This window comes from Alexandromys fortis, unplaced genomic scaffold, assembly GCF_014885135.2.
Source record: "Alexandromys fortis isolate MF-2015 unplaced genomic scaffold, M_Fortis_MF-2015_v1.1 scaffold_217, whole genome shotgun sequence".
NCBI lineage: Eukaryota > Metazoa > Chordata > Mammalia > Rodentia > Cricetidae > Alexandromys > Alexandromys fortis.
Genome location: NW_026068098.1, coordinates 701,392 through 717,210, shown reverse-complemented (window position 1 = coordinate 717,210; position 15,819 = coordinate 701,392). Strand labels below are relative to the sequence as shown.

Below are 15,819 nucleotides of genomic sequence, written 5' to 3'. Positions count from 1 at the left end.
TACCATAAACTCCACTACCATGGACAGTGCCCCAGGCATGGTACCTTCCTGCCATGATAGGCTAATATCCCCTGAAACTGAGCCAGAAATAAGCCTCTCCTTTCTGACTCTGCTCCCATCAGGGATGTTGTCACAGCTATGCGAAGATTAACAAACAAGATCTACTGAGGTTTCAGGTTTTGTTACTCAGGCTTGCAGAGTGGACACAGCTCCCGCTGGCAACTGGCACAGTGGGAGTCACATATCTGGTAGGAAAGGACCCATGGGCATGTTTGGTGACTCCTTGGCACACACATTCTAGAAACCAAGCTTTAGGGTTGGAAATACCCTGACGTTATTTCAGAAGCAGAATGAGCAAGGAATGTGTGTGCTGGGGTTCATGTGCGACTCCTTACAGTTCCGAGGGTCCAAGGACTCAGTAGATTAAGAACCACTTCTTGGTGCTGGGGGATGCCTCAGCGGATAGAATGATTGCCCGGCCTACACAATCCTGGGTGCAATTCCTAGCACTGCATAAAACCACATGTGGTGGTTCATGGTTGTCATCCCAACACTGGGGAGGTGGAGGCAAAAGAATCAATCCAAGGTCATCTTTGTGTACACAGAGGCTATCATCCTGGGCTACATGAGACTTTCTTTCTCTCTCTCTCTCTCTCTCTCTCTCTCTCTCTCTCTCTCTCTCTCACACACACACACACACACACACACACACACACTAAATGAAAGAGGAAGGGAGGAAGGAAGGATTTCTTTACCAGTTCCTGGGGAGTCGTCCCAGCAACTAAAACTATGACCATATGGCCGATTCCAAACTAGGAATTCCCAAAAAGGCTAGAGATAGAGCACCCTCCTCAGTGCAGTGAGGGAGCACTACCATGGAGTTCCCCACTCAGTCAGGGACTATCTGGAAAGTCCACATTCGGAGGCCTGGTGGCCACTTGACCTTCCTTGATCTTAGTTCCAAGTTCTCCCACAGCACAGCCCTGTTGCTTTGCGACTTAGAGATGCCTGGCTGCACTAAGTAGCCAGCTCTGCTGTGGCCACTGCCCACTGAATTCTGTAAACAAATGCCTCAGGGGAAGTCAAGGTTACGGTGACTTCTCTGGTCCCAGATAGGCTTCCAGTCTCCCTCTAAGAACACATCTGAAGGAGATCCGTGTCACACGTTTGTGATTCCAAGAGTGACCACAATAGGCCCAGCCAGAGCCACAGCCTGGCACAAAGACTCCCACAGCCTTGCCCAGAGCATGCTTCTGCAGGCATCTGCCCAGCAACTGCCTGGCTCGGCTTGGATTGCTGTCATCCTTGGTAGTAACCCTTATTATCAGGATACGGGTACAAAATTACTTATGGTGCCCTCTGCACTTAGCCTTTAAATTTTTTCCCTGGTCTTTGCACATGCATATAATTTAATATAGCTTGTGTCTTCTTGTAAACATTTGCTGGTCCCTGGAATAGGAGGCAGCTTTTTCATTTCCCAGCCACACAGACTCCCGAAAATAATCACAGAGAAACTATATTATTTAAATCATTGCTTGGCCTATTAGCTCTAGCTTCTTATTGGCTAGCTCTTACATCCTAAACTAACCCATCTCCATTAATCTGTGTATTGCCATGCAGCTGGTTCCTCATGTCTGTCTCTGGCTGAGGCTACACGGCATCTCCCTGACTCTGCCTTCTTTCTCCCAGCATTCAGCACGGGCCAAGGCAGCTTCTTTATTCATTAACCAATAAAAAGCAACACATATACAGAAGGACTTCCCACACCAAGTCCCTATAAATGTATCATTCTCTGGAGAACCTCCGTCCTTTTCTGTTTGGACTGACAGTGGTTGTGACATCTGTGTGTGAAAGCTCTGCTGGCACAGGAGAGCTGCACCTAAGCGGTCATGGGACTGGCCTGGGCTCTGGGCTGAAGCTTCACCTCTGAGCCTGGGTCTCCTCCATCCAAAAGGAGATGATGGGAATGGGCTCAGTGGGTGAAGGCACAGCAAGCCTAACCTAATGACCTGAGTTTGATCCCTAGGACTAGACGTGTGTGGTGGATAAGCAGTTCCTGAAGTTATTCTCTGACCTTCACACAAGCACTGTGGCATACATTAACATGTGTACACACACAAGTAAATGTGATTACTATTTAAGTAGATGAAAATAATAAGCTTGAAAAATAGCTCAGTTGATAAAGTTAGTTCAGTTCCCAAATTCCACATTTAAAAAAAAAGCCAGATGCACTAGTTCCTATTTATAATTTTAGTGCAGGAGAAAAGGAGACATGGGCAGATCCCTGAGGTTATCTGCCATCCAACCTGACCTAATGGAACCCCAGGTCACTGAGAGAGCCTGTCTCAAAAAAAAAAAGTTCATAGCCCTTGAACAATGACAATTGAGGGTATTCTCGGGTCTTCATATGCACACATGTACATGTATACACCATGCATGTACATATTACATGCATGCACATATGCAGTACACCAAATAAATAAAGCAAGTGTTGGGGCAAGTGTGCTCTCCAGGCATTGCTGATTCTAACCCCCCTTGGTCCTCTTATTTTGTCATCCATATTTTGTCACATACACACCCCCAAATGACACCTGTCCCCTTTGTGATTCCACAGATGTTCTGATATCTCCAGCATCCTATAACATCCCTGAGAAAGTCACACATGGACGTAAAGAGCAAAAAATATTAGACAAAACCTAGGTGTTCTTTTTCCACTGGGCTTCTTGGAGTCTGAAACATACCAGCAACCTTTGAGCCTCTGGGTCTGGAAGGAAGGCTTTGTGAAGAGAGCTGGTCTTACCTACCATGGGCCTTCACTTTGGAGGAGATGCTACCTTGAAGTGCCCCACCTAAGCCTGCTCATCAGTGTTCAGCATCTTCCATTCCCATCTAGAGCACGTTGAGGGTTGTGTTCTGTGTCATCTTTGTCACACTTTTGTCTTAACATTAAAATGTAAACACTTCCAGGGAGAACGATGGAGCAACGAGTAGCAGTTATGCACACATGGTCCTTGTCAGAGAGGACCCAGATCCAAGCCATGGTCCTTGTTCTTCATAGTGTTGGGATGTGATTAGCCAAGGGAAGCAGGGACTTCAGTGAAGTAGATACAAGAGATGGCCTGTGTCTTACCATGTGGTCCCAACTGCGGAGCTTGGATTCTCACAAGGAGAAGAGGGTCTACAAGAATCATCAAGGGAGAAAAGGGACAGAATCAGGGTAGAGCACTGGTCCTGATAGTGAGGTCCAAGGATCCTTGCAGTCACTAAGAGTCATTCTCAGACTCTGATGGTTTCTCTATTCTGCCTCTCTGAGGCTATTATATAATGTGTGTATGTGTGTGTGTGTGTGTGTATTACATTGAGAACACATATAATATACAATGGTATATATTAATAACATGTTATATGTTTTATATTACTAGTAATATATGTATTTCATCTAAGACCACATATTGAATAGGCTGAATGAAAAAGCAGATCATAAATCTAACATTTTCTCTTGACCCATATATTAAAGACATTTATAATACCTAAAGATATATAGTACTCCTTTCCCTTTTTGTTTTATTTTAAATATATATTAGTGAGAAATTAATATCTATAGTTCTAAAAACTGACTGAGGATGCCAAGGAGCTGTTGTTTATATGGTCGTAAGTATCTCTATTCATTATATTAGAAACTAAAACCAAGGGGCTGTAAAAATACTGATTCATTTACAAATGGCAAAACATAATTTTAAACAACGTATTTGTAGAGAGTGTAAAGGGTTCCAAAGTCAATGTTTTGCCTGACACAGTGGCAGCAGGCACAGGCTCCTCCCAGAGTCTGGAGCCAGGGACTAGGACAGGTGGAAGGGACCATGATCACTCTGGAGTGCGTCCCACCAAGGCAGGTGATGGCGAAGTGGCCTAGAAAAGTGACCTAGCGACTCAAATTGTAGGTCAAAGAGAGAGAGAATAAAATGACAGAACTGACTTGTGGGAAAACATCACGTGGAAAATACCACTGGGGAAAGAGGGTCTGCTAGCCCAAAAGTCACCTTGACATAGTACTTACCCAGGAACAAACGTAATGGAGCAAACTAAAGCACAGAACTGGGCTTGGTTTTTGGTGTTTGGTTGTTTGGGGATTGGCCAGTTGGTTGGTCTTGGAGACAAGGCCTCACGTATCTCAGTCTGGCCTCAAGCTTGGTTTGATAGTGGAAGATAACCTTGAACTTCTGGCCCTCTTGCCTCCTTCTCTCAAGTGCTAAGATCACGGGCGTGTACCACCATGCCCGGTTTATTTGGTTCTAGGGATAAAACCAGTACCTCGTTTAAAACAGCAACAGAAGCCAGACCAAGTTGCAAAAGCCTATAATCCTGTTACCCCAAAAGTTAAGGTAGGAGGAGGGCAAGTTCAGCTTCAGCCTGGACCACAGTTCAAGGCCAACCTTGGACAAATTAGTGAGACCCTGTCTCAAAATAAAAACTAAAAAGGGGGCTGAGAATATGGCTCAGTGGTAGAGTGCTTGCCTTGCATGCGCAAGGCCATAGGTTCAAATCCCAGTACTGCAAATGAATTAATTAAAAGTCACGGCAGAGCCCTCCCAGAGGGAAGACACGCTAAGCAAATAGTCCCTGGGCAGCTGCTTCTGCAGCTTCCAGACTCCAGTGTCATAAACACTGACTGTGACTCCTATAGGGTCTAGTGGTCTGTGTCCCCTTTGACAGTGCATGGCTCTCCAGCCACAAGGATTTTTGTCCCTCCCTGTTCGTGCCTTTTTTGTCCAGCACCATCCCTATTCCACTGCTCCCCTTACAACCCCTAAACTAAAAACCCTAATCAGGCCCTCATCACTGTGACAGGCAGTTTGTACCTCAGAAAGCCACACTGCCGTTCCCTACCCCCACCCCATGAACAGTTGCTATTCCCCTGGCCTATTAGACTTGCAGTTAACAAAGTGAAGTCTGTCCCCTCTTTGTCTCCCATGTATGAAAAGGCCAATGCTGTCTCATGGCTCCAGCTTGGTCCGTTCGTATAACACGGATCCGAGCACATGCATACCTCTGCAGCACTAGGCTTATTTGTATCTGGTCATATGAGGTGGGCATGCTTCGGGGCCCATGGTGAGTTAGGGGTAAATCCAGGCCCAGAGCTCGGAGCTTCCAAAGCCCAGGCCTCTGCTTCAGCCTTGCCCAGCAGTCGTAAGGGCAGGGCTCTCCTCTCCGCTGGCATCTCTGTCATGCCTTCTCCTCCCACTTCTAGGCCACAGCTCCCACTGCCAGCATGGCCAGCCAGGTCCTGTGAAGTCACCGGCTCATGGCTCCCCGGTGTCTGGAGACACTTGCCTGGCATTCTGTCTGGCTGCCAGGGTCCATTTCAGTTCACTCACTGGGCTTATTCATGGGCTCTGTGGCAGCCGGGGGGGGGGGTCAAAGCTATTGTTCACCCTCAGAGCTGACAACAGCCCTCAGCAAGCCCCTTCAGAAGCCAAGGAGGGCTGCTTCTCAGAAGGAACCTAATGAGGGAACCATCTGGCTTCCTTCTTGGGTTGCCATGCACATCCCCACCTCGTATGAAAGTCACCTGCACTGGAGACCATCCATGCTGCTCTCTAGGTCGGAGACCCCGTCCTCAGATGTTGGAGAGGACCTGCCCCCTCTGGCTACAGGTTGGCTGCCCCTGTCTGCGTCCTTCCTCCATCCGGGGACACATGCATTTATCACAGGGGTATTTGGTGGTGCTCGATCTGCTGTTGGTTTTGCCCTTGTCCCATTTCCTCCACCACACCTGAATTAGGCCTCTGGCTTCCTCATCCTCCTGCACCAAACTGGGCCCCAGAGGCTGCCTGGGAGCTACTGATGTGTAGAACAGGCACTTGGCTCTTGTAGATAGCCAAGTTGTAGTCAGTCTAGTGAGAAAGTACTAATGAGTCTATGTAAACACATCTCAGGAAAGCTATGAATGGAGCCCAACATGATCATAAACTCACTTAAAACATTATGAGATTCTTTTATGATTTTTCTTTTGTAACTTGATTGTGTGGTTATTGAACATAAACTTCATAAACGACAGCAGCCGTCACAACATCTAAAGGCTAGACGGCCGCCCTTTTGAGATGTAAAGGAATGGAGCTGAGAGGCAGTGTTGTCCTTCTTGCCCCTTGATTTACTAATGGGGACACCAAAATTCAAACAGAAAATCACTCAGGAATGTCCTCACCAGCCCTATGGCCTTTTCTAAATAATGACTGAGAAGCCAGCATCCACGTGGTGACAATTGATCTTTGTCCCTGCCAGTTTGGCGAGAAAGCTGCCTGGCCAAGGCCACCCAGTGTGGGGAGCACTCAGAGTCCCAGGCCCAGCCCCTCCTCTGCACACCCTTCACCCTTCTTAGCGCCTCTTCCTGCCTTTCCATGAGCCAGGTATCTCCAGACTCTCTTTCCCGTTGACCTGTGAAACCCTTTCCAGAGAAAGAGTTCACATGGCTGAAACAGAATTTTACGTGATTTTACATCTTTGGTCCTGTCCCTTGATGGCATCTCAATTTCTTTATGGTAAAGGAGTTTGGGAACTGGAGTCAGTACATATGAACTCCGCTATTAACTTGACAAATGGAAGTGGATAAGTAACCAAATGTTCTTCAGCGTTCCCTTTTGTTCAGTCTGGGACACCCAGTCCATGAGATGATGGGAACCACAGTTAAACCTCTCAGGGAACACCCTAATAGACACACCCAGAGGGCATGCATCCCTGGAGATTCTCAATCCCGTCAAATTGACATGAAGGTTAAACATTGCCCATCATACCCACAGTGTAGAGCATGGGAATAGAAAAGATGTGAGGGGACCACTTTCCTTCTTCCGTTTCCTCCCTGGAGACAGACACGTGCAGATCGGCAGGATGCAAACACTGTAGATATAAAATCCTTTTCCCTTCTTCAAAATTCCAGATGGCATCATATCATGCCCAGGACTCACTGCCTCTTCTACTTCCCAGCTTCCTCACATGGAGAGGACAGTGAAGCTGACCCCTTCCCATCAGACACCGTGCTGCCCTGGTTCACTCTGCCCCTTGAAAAGCAGGTGGGCATGTGAACCCTGCTTTCAAAATCAGCACCACAATAACCCATCACTGGGTGAGGAAAGCAGAGCTGAGGAATCAATTAACATGTCCACCTGTGTGAGCATGCAGGTACACATGTGTGGGCAGAGGACAGCCTTGGGTATTGCTCTTCAGGTGACAGCCATCTTAGTTGGGGTGGTTGTTTGGGTTTATTTAGTTGTTTGTTTGTGACAGGGTCTTGCATTTGGCCTGGAGTTTTCCAAGTGGGCTAGGTGAGCCCCTGGGATCCTCCTGTCTCTGCCTCCCAAAACTAGCATTCCAAGTACACAGCCACTATGCCCAGTTTTTGTTTTGTTTTGTTTTAAGTGGTTTCTAGGAGTCAATTTCTGTTGATTCTTGCAAACCAAAACACTTTACTGACTAACCCGTCTCTCTAGTCCCAGATCTGTAGTTTTGATCAACAAAAAAATGGCCTCCACAGAGGACATGCTCTTCTGAGTCTTTGGAAATGTGTTTGTGGATGGGGTTTGAACCAGAAAGTCTGAATGGAGACTAGGTAAAGTTGCAGCCCAAGGGAATTTTGACTGTGTTCCATGGAGACTGGTTATCAGTGCTTTCCATCACTCAGGGCCAGGGAGGCACTGGAGATCACTGAGGACTGACCGCCCCTGTCTTGGCACATGGAAACCCCAGACCTTGGAAGGGTTGCCTATGGCAATCCCTAGGATGTATGTGTGGCACAGGTTTTTTTTTAAGTCCTGACCTACCTGGCCCACCCTGCTCTGTACCTCATCAGCCCCCCATCCCATGCCCATGAGGAGTTAGGCATGACCACCCGGGAAGCACCAAGCAGGGCTGGGTGTCTGGTTGAGACTAAGTAGAGAGAGGAAGGATGAAATATTTCCTGTTTGACACTCACAGGAAGCCTGTTCTGACCTCACTACAACATTTAAAGATTTGGTCAGCAATGTATTAAATTCAGGGCCAGCCACAGGTGTATATGAGACCCTATCAGAACCAAGGCATGGCAGTGCCATGCGTCTTCCACATTATGCGGGGCAGACTCTGTCCCCATCTCTTTTGGCCTCTGGTGTTACCAGCTGTCATTCTTGCCTTCTTGTGTATGCATGCATGTATCATATCACCCTCTGCTCCAAGGATCTCTCTCTCCCTCTCCCCCCCCCTTGTGTGCACACGTATGTAGCTATGTCTCTTTATTTCTTCTCCTCCTCCTTTTCCTCCTCCTCTTTAAAGGCAGGGTCTCACTATGAGCTGACTGACCTGGAACTATGTCAACCAGGCTTGCCTTCATCTCTTGAATGTTAGGGTTAAAGGCGTGTGTCACTGTGCCCAAACACCCTTTCTTTCATCAGGACACTCACTATACTGTTCAGCCATGCAGTCATGTGGTTTCTTCAGCAGTGACCTCAGTTCTGCTGAGCTCACTATGCATCTCCCTATAAGCGGTCTCCATCAATATGGCTCCATGGTGTTTGCTGTTGGCATAAGCCTGTTGGGGATAGAGAAGGAATCATCCAGTATTGACCAAGGGGAGGGCGAGACCGTGTGGAGGAATGAAGAGGCCAGCCCTAATAATGTCAGGACTATGTGAACACCCCAACAAGGGGGCCTGCTCACACCTCAGCATGGATGGCGAGGGTGTTTCTGAACCCTGAACTTCTAAGTGGCTGCGAACACACTTCATAAACTCTTCCCTGATTCCTACATTTAATATTTCAGGGGTTTTGTCTCTCAGCACCAAAGAGTCCCCTCTTCCCTGCCGAGGTTATACTCCTAATAAGTTCTGTTATCTCCCTGCAGCCTCCAGTGTCTCCTCTTCTCCATCAACACCCACCCAAGTGACCAAGCCGCACCCGTTTCCCCTGGAGTCCTATAAGCAGGAGCCTGAACGCCTAGAAAACCGCATCTATGCTTCCTCATCCCCACCGGACACTGGCCAGCGCTTCTGCCTGGCCTTTCAGAGTCCAGTGCGGCCTCCACTGGCATCCCCCACACACCATGTTCCTCTGAGAACCGTAAGTCTGCACCTTCTTCCCAGGGTGGGACTGGACTAAACTATGGGAGGGAGGATGGAGCTTCCCCACACCATTTGAGCTGCGCACTGCTAGCATTTGTGAGTTGTATTGTCATAAGTCACAGGCTGAGAGAAACATACAAGGTCCAGATGACATGATAGAAATCAAAGGAGAAGCTGTCATCCTCTACTCCTTAAAACTTTGGAAACACCATTTGGACTGGTGCTAATCTGTCACTAGCAAATGTTGATGGAGCAGCGGGGCGCTTCCCTGCCGCCCCAGCTCCCAGCTGCCAGCTAGCTTATGCCCCGAAATAATTACACGGAAACTGTATTCTTTTAAACACTGCCTGACCATTAGTTCCAGCCTCTTATTGGCTAGCTCTTACATATTGTTCTAACCCATTTCTAATATTCTGTGTAGCCCACGAGGTGGCTTACCAGGGAGGATCTTAACCTGCGTCTGTCTAGAGTGGGAGAACCATGGCGACTCCCTGATTCAGCTTCTTTCTCCCAGCATTCTCTTCTGTTTACTCCACCCACCTGTGTTCTAACCAATAAAATGGGCCAAGGCAGTTTCTTTATTATAATTAACCAATGTCCTTCCTCCATCATTTCCCCTTTTTCTGTTTAAACAAAAAAAAGAAGGCTTTAACTTTAACATAGCAAAATTACATATAACAAAACAGTTATCAAGTAAGAATTACAGTTACAATATTTATATCTATTTTATCTTTTATCATAACTAAGGAAAACTATAATTATCTATTCATTCTTTAACTCCATCAAAGACTCCAGAAGGATATAATATTACCTAAGCAAATAAGAAATAAATGACAGAGACATCTTGCTGCCTGGACAGTCACCCAAAGTTCTTTTGTACCGTTGGGGCATCCATCTTCGGCCTACAGGCCCATAGTTTCCAGCAGACATTTTCATCAAGCAGGAAATTCCAAAGACAGTTCAGTCATTTTCTGCTGTGTCCTACAGAATGTCTCGCAGACTCTTTCATGAATCAGGAACCCCGAAAGACCATCTCACCTTTAGGCAAGTTCAGCAGTCCTCTCTCTGAGGGTTCTCTGTGTTCAGTTTATGCAACAGTCCAGGCAAGAGCAGTTTCTTGCCCAAATGGCTATCAAACTCCATAAGGATCCTCTTCGATGCCTATCTTCCTCTTGAAGTAGCTGGTGCTGCCAGGAGCAGACGTGTCTCCTTGTCATGAAAAGCCCTAAGTTATTAAAACATTTAAAATGCCATATTCTGTAGTCTTTGAAAGATATGAAGAATGCCTATCTAACTGAAAGATATCTCTATATATCTAGAAAATCTAACTACATGACTACAAGCTTTATTATCATCGATGATTATCCATTAGCAACCTATATTTCCTAATTATACATTACATTTTAAAATGAACTACATAATCACAATACCTTAATCGATATCAGAAATACATATACATATAACAAAATTGACCTTAAAAATCCATACTAATGTAAATTATTTATATCTATATCATAAATGATGGAGGAAGGACATTGGTTAATTATAATAAAGAAACTGCCTTGGCCCATATTATTGGTTAGAACATAGGTGGGTGGAGTAAACAGAAGAGAATGCTGGGAGAAAGAAGCTGAATCAGAGAGTCGCCATGGTTCTCCCATTCCAGACAGACACAGGTTAAGATCCTCCCTGGTAAGCCACCTCGTGGGCTACACAGAATATTAGAAATGGGTTAAATTAATATGTAAGAGCTAGCCAATAAGAGGCCAGGCAGTGTTTAAATGAATACAGTTTCCATGTAATTATTTTGGGGCATAAGCCATGCGGGCGGCCGGGTGCCGGGGACGCAGCCCTGCCGCTCCTTCAACAAGCAAAGCAGGATAAGATTAAAAAGAAAAAGAAAGAAAAGAAGAAACAAAAAAGGCAGGAAGGCAGGAAGAGAGAAAGAGAGAGAGACAGAGAGAGAGAGAGAGAGAGAGAGAGAGAGAGAGAGAGAGAGAGAGAGAAGAGAAAGAAGAAAGTGGAGGGAGTGTATTCTAGAGTTTTAAGATCTGACATCACCTGACTCGAGTTGAGGTAGACTCTAAGATTGTCACTCAGAGGAAGTGACTATGTCTTTGTGGCTGTCAGAGGATTAGCTGAGAAGGCCTGGGGTTGTTGATGGAGAAGGCCAGATTCCTTACACACCCCTGGATATTGTCCAAGCTGGCACAGTACCCCTAGCATGGAGACCCTACCCTCAGTAGCCGGTTTAGTTTGAATTCGGTCCTCTCAGAGCCCCAGAGCAATCCTTGAGCTCAGTGAGGATGCACCAGCATAGATGGAGCCATGCCATTCGGTCATGTTGGTCCTTTTCCACCAAGGGTACCAAGATCCTTGTGTATTTAATCCCCTTTATAAAATGGCATGGTTTTGAAATGATGCCTAGACACGTCCCCCTGTAGATTTTCTTTTTTTTTTCAGATTTTTTTATTGAAAAAATTTCTGCCTCCTCCCCGCCTTCCATTTCCCTCCCCCTCCGCCCACTACTCTCCCCCTCCTCCCACGTCTCTCCCCCTCCCTCTCCAGTCCAAAGAGCAGTCAGGGTTCCCTGCCCTGTGGGAAGTCCAAGGTCCTCCCCCCTCCATCCAGGTCTAGGAAGGTGAGCATCCAAACAGTCTAGGCTCCCACAAAGCCAGTTCATGCAGTAGGATCGAAACCTAGTGCCGTTGTCCTTGGCTTCTCATCAGCCTTCATTGTTCGCCATGTTCAGAGAGTCCGGTTTTATCCCATGCTTTTTCAGTCCCAGTCAAGCTGGCTTTGGTGAGCTCCCAATAAATCAGCCCCACTGTCTCAATGGGTGGGTGCATCAATCACGGTCCTGACTTCCTTGCTCATGTTCTCCCTCCTTCTGCTCCTCATTTGGACCTTGGGAGCTCAGTCCGGTGCTCCAGTGTGGGTCTCTGTCTCTATCTCCATCCATCACCAGATGAAGGTTCTGTGGTGATATGGAAGATATTCGTCAGTATGGCTATAGGACAGGGCCATTTCAGGCTCCCTCTCCTCAGCTGCCCAAGGAACTAGCTGGGGACATCTCCCTGGACACCTGGGAGCCCCTCTAGAGTCAGGTCTTTTGCCAACCCTAAGATAGCTCCCTTAATTAAGATATATACTTCCCTGCTCCCATATCCACCCTTCCTTTATCCCACTCATCCCATTCCCCCAAGGCCCCCCCATCCTCCCCTTCTCACATTTCTCTTCCCATTTCCTCTCACTCCCATCCCACCCCACCCCCAAGTTCCCAATTTTTGCCCAGCAATCTTGTCTACTTCCAATATCCAGGAGGATAACTATATTTTTCTTTGGGTTCACCTTCTTATTTAGCTTCTCTAGGATAATTTGTGACCCCTGTAGATTTTTAAACCATCTTTGGAAGACATCATGGTCAGTCTATTGCATCACATAGACAGTCCTTACAAAGCACACATAGCCAGTGCAGAGACAGTCCTGCTCCAGATATTCCCAGTCTGCAGTCTATTAAACCTGCAGGTGCAGAACCTGTGCAGAAGAGAACCAAGTATCCCACACACTGGAGGCTTGAAGCAGCACATCGCATTTCCCCGCCGTTCTGAAGCTAAAGTCCAAAGCCGGTGTTTGGGTGGGGCCTCGCTTCCTCTAGGCTTCCAAGTGCCTCCTTTCTCTCCCAGCATTGAGCAGCCTGGATTTTTCTAGGTCCTCACTGTATCTCCTAAGCCACCTTCCCCTCTGTGTCTGCTTGTACCCCAGTGCCCCTCTTCTTAGGACACTAATCATCCTGGATAAGAGTCCATCTCAATGGCTTCATGTGGATGTAGTGACATCCACAAAGACCTTATTTTCAACTAAAAGTCCCATTCATGGGTATTACACTTAAAACATAGCATATCTTCTCGAGAGATGCAGTTCAACCCGTACCAGTTGATACCTTTGGGGGGAGGGGGGATGTGTTTGCCAAGCAGAGTACATACCATGATTGCCCCTCCATTCATTCAAGCGGGGCTTTATTAAAGGGGGCTTGTCAGTGTCCATGTGCATGGCCAGGGTTAAGCTGCCAGGCATTGTCTCTGCCCTCCAGAGCTTACACACTTGCTGGCAGTGTGTTGAGTAGTACTCAGGCAAACAGCTAAGTCAGCGTGGAAAGCTGATGGCTGGGATAATGGCTGGAGCTGACACAGTACCAGCTGAGCTGGAGTGATGGTGAGAGTTTAACTAAGCAGAGCGGCAGGAGAAAACCTTCTAGAAAAGAAAATGAGCCGTGACCGGCTGTGTGGCAGACAGACACTTGCTATTGACAGGGGTAAGCCCAAGGTTGTCACGCTGAGTGAGATAACCCAGACACCAGGGCAAGTACCGCTGTGATCTGTTTACATAAGGTCCCCATGCTCGTGGTCTCTTTACCGAAGGTCCCTATACTCGGCGCTCGTGGTAGAGATGGAAAGTGGAGTGGTGGCTTTCCAGGGACTCGGGACATTTTCGTGAATTACTTTTCGTTTATTTGGGGGGGGGTGTAATGTGTGTCATAGCATTTGTACAGAGAGGTCAGAAGCCATTTTTCCAGTCTTTTCTTCCACCACGTGGATCTCAGCAATCAAACTCAGGTCCTCTGGCATGGCAGCGGTCGCCGTCACCCGCTGGACCATCTCACCAGTGCTGGGGGGTACTCTTACTGGAAGTTTCCCTTTGGGAAGATGGAACAGTCTGGGAGATGGGTGGATCCACGACAGCGTGGGTGCATTTATCTCATGGAACTGCGTGTTTACAACTGTTCTCTGCTGAGACCTGTAATGTGTGTACCTCATCACAGCAAAAGAATGCTCCTGCCCATGGTACTCATGTACTTAAAGCTGCAGAAAACCAGGGTGGCCACCCAGGGCTCCCCGCTTGTGTTTTGAAATGATGTGTTTCAGGAAGTGGAAAAGAAGGGCTGAGGAGATGGTTAAGTAGGTTAAGTACATGCCACACAAACACGAGGACTCAAAGTCAGATCTCTGCACCAATGCAAAAGTGGGGTGCAGTCGAACAAATCTGTAACCCCAGTCCTGGTTTGGAGTGGGGACAGACAGACTGCTGGAGATTGCTGGCCCTCCAGTCTAACTTGAATTAACTAACTTGAGATAAGCCTCAAGTTCAATAAAGTGGCCCTGTCCCAAAATATAAGGTGGAGAAACCCAGACGAGTCCATCCGATGGTCACCTCTGGTCTCCACATGCACGCTCACACATAAGGTGCACACACTCATTGTAACACACATGTACATGCATATATCACAAACAAAAAATTTGGAAAAGGATGTTCCCACTGGCTCCTTGCCTTTAGCACATCTAACCACCTATAAATGTTACCCTGGGAGGGCTGCCCCCAGCCCAGTGCAGCCAGAGGGTCTGCAGCCTCTGCAGCCACAGTGGAGCAGGTGGTGTTTGAAGTTCATACAGAATTTGTCCCTTTATAATTGGATTTTGTCGGATGTCTTTAATTTATGGGCTGCTCTTTAAGAGCTTGACTGATTTTGTTAATTTTGCTACTGGCATAATCTTCCTGAAGAGATACGAGCTGCTTAAAGATTTCTGGGCCCTAAAAATATTTCAACATAATTTATCTCTGCTCTGTAGCAGAGGGACTCTTTCCATAAACAGGGATCATTTTTTGTAAAGTCAGCTCCCATGAATTTTATTCTACAGTTGGAAAGGAACGAGGGTGAATATTTGTCTTTAGTGACAGCACTTATCGAAATCATTTCTTTATTCAGCGAACAAATGCAGGCTGGCGATGTGGCTCAGTGGGTAAAGGGCTTGTCCTGAATGCAGGAAGCCTGGTGTTCAGGCTTCAGCACCACAGAAACCAGGCTTGGTGGAGGGTTCTTATAATCCCAGTATTTGAGAGGTGGCGACAAGAGGGCCAGAAGTTCAAGGTCATCCCCACCTACCTAACAGTGGCTGTTACGTCACCCCACTTCACCATGACCTGGGCAACACTGCCTGGACCCCTGTATGGCCAAGGGCCAAAGACATAGCCTGGAGTGGGGATGGGAAGTAAAGAAGTGATGATAGGTATGGACTCTCTCCAGCAGCTCGATGTGGGGTCACAGACATGCTCCTGTGCTTGCTCCCCTGCCTAGGGAGTGGTGCTGCCCATGGCGATGACGCGTCCCATGCCAGGTAACTTAATTAAGACACAGGCCAACCTAGTGTAGACAGCCCCTCCCTGAGACCTTTCTCAGGTGACTCTAGGTTATGTCAAGTTGACCATTGAAGTGTGCCCATATTCACAAGCACACGCACATGCGTGCGCACATATACACACCCATCTCTGCTGCTGCTAAGCGAGCACTCCACTGCTAAGCTACACCCTTGATCTTGGAATTTTACTTTGGGGCTGTCTTGACTCAGAATCCCTGCAAGCAGAGTTTGGGTTATGAATATTATTAAGTATCAGAAAGAGGGGAGGGGAGGGAAGACCCTAAGCCATGATATGGTCCCAGAGGAAATTGAACTCTGCCCCGTGAACTTGGATCTCCAAAACTGTAAGGCAAGTTATACTTCTCTAATTCCACGGCAGCTTGTGCCGGGTGTTCTGCTGTGGCGGCACAAAGCTGATTAACGCAGAGTCCAGCATCAGGGATCTGGAGGGTGTGGTCTCTTGGATCCCTCCCACCTTGATCCGAAGCCTCTTCACCTGTTTGCATCCTTCATATCCCTCCCCACTTCTTGTAAGGATCT

General features: G+C 47.3%; 1 protein-coding gene across 8 annotated transcripts in view; it reads left to right on the top strand.

The window, feature by feature from the left end:
- Prkag2 (protein kinase AMP-activated non-catalytic subunit gamma 2) overlaps positions 1-15,819 on the top strand; it is a 272,656-nt gene that overhangs the window by 166,031 nt on the left and 90,806 nt on the right. For all 8 annotated transcript variants that reach the window (XM_050123663.1, XM_050123665.1, XM_050123662.1 and 5 more), the window contains one exon: positions 8,869-9,083. In XM_050123663.1, the coding sequence (XP_049979620.1) occupies positions 8,869-9,083 (215 nt within the window). The remainder of the gene's footprint in view (positions 1-8,868; positions 9,084-15,819) is intronic.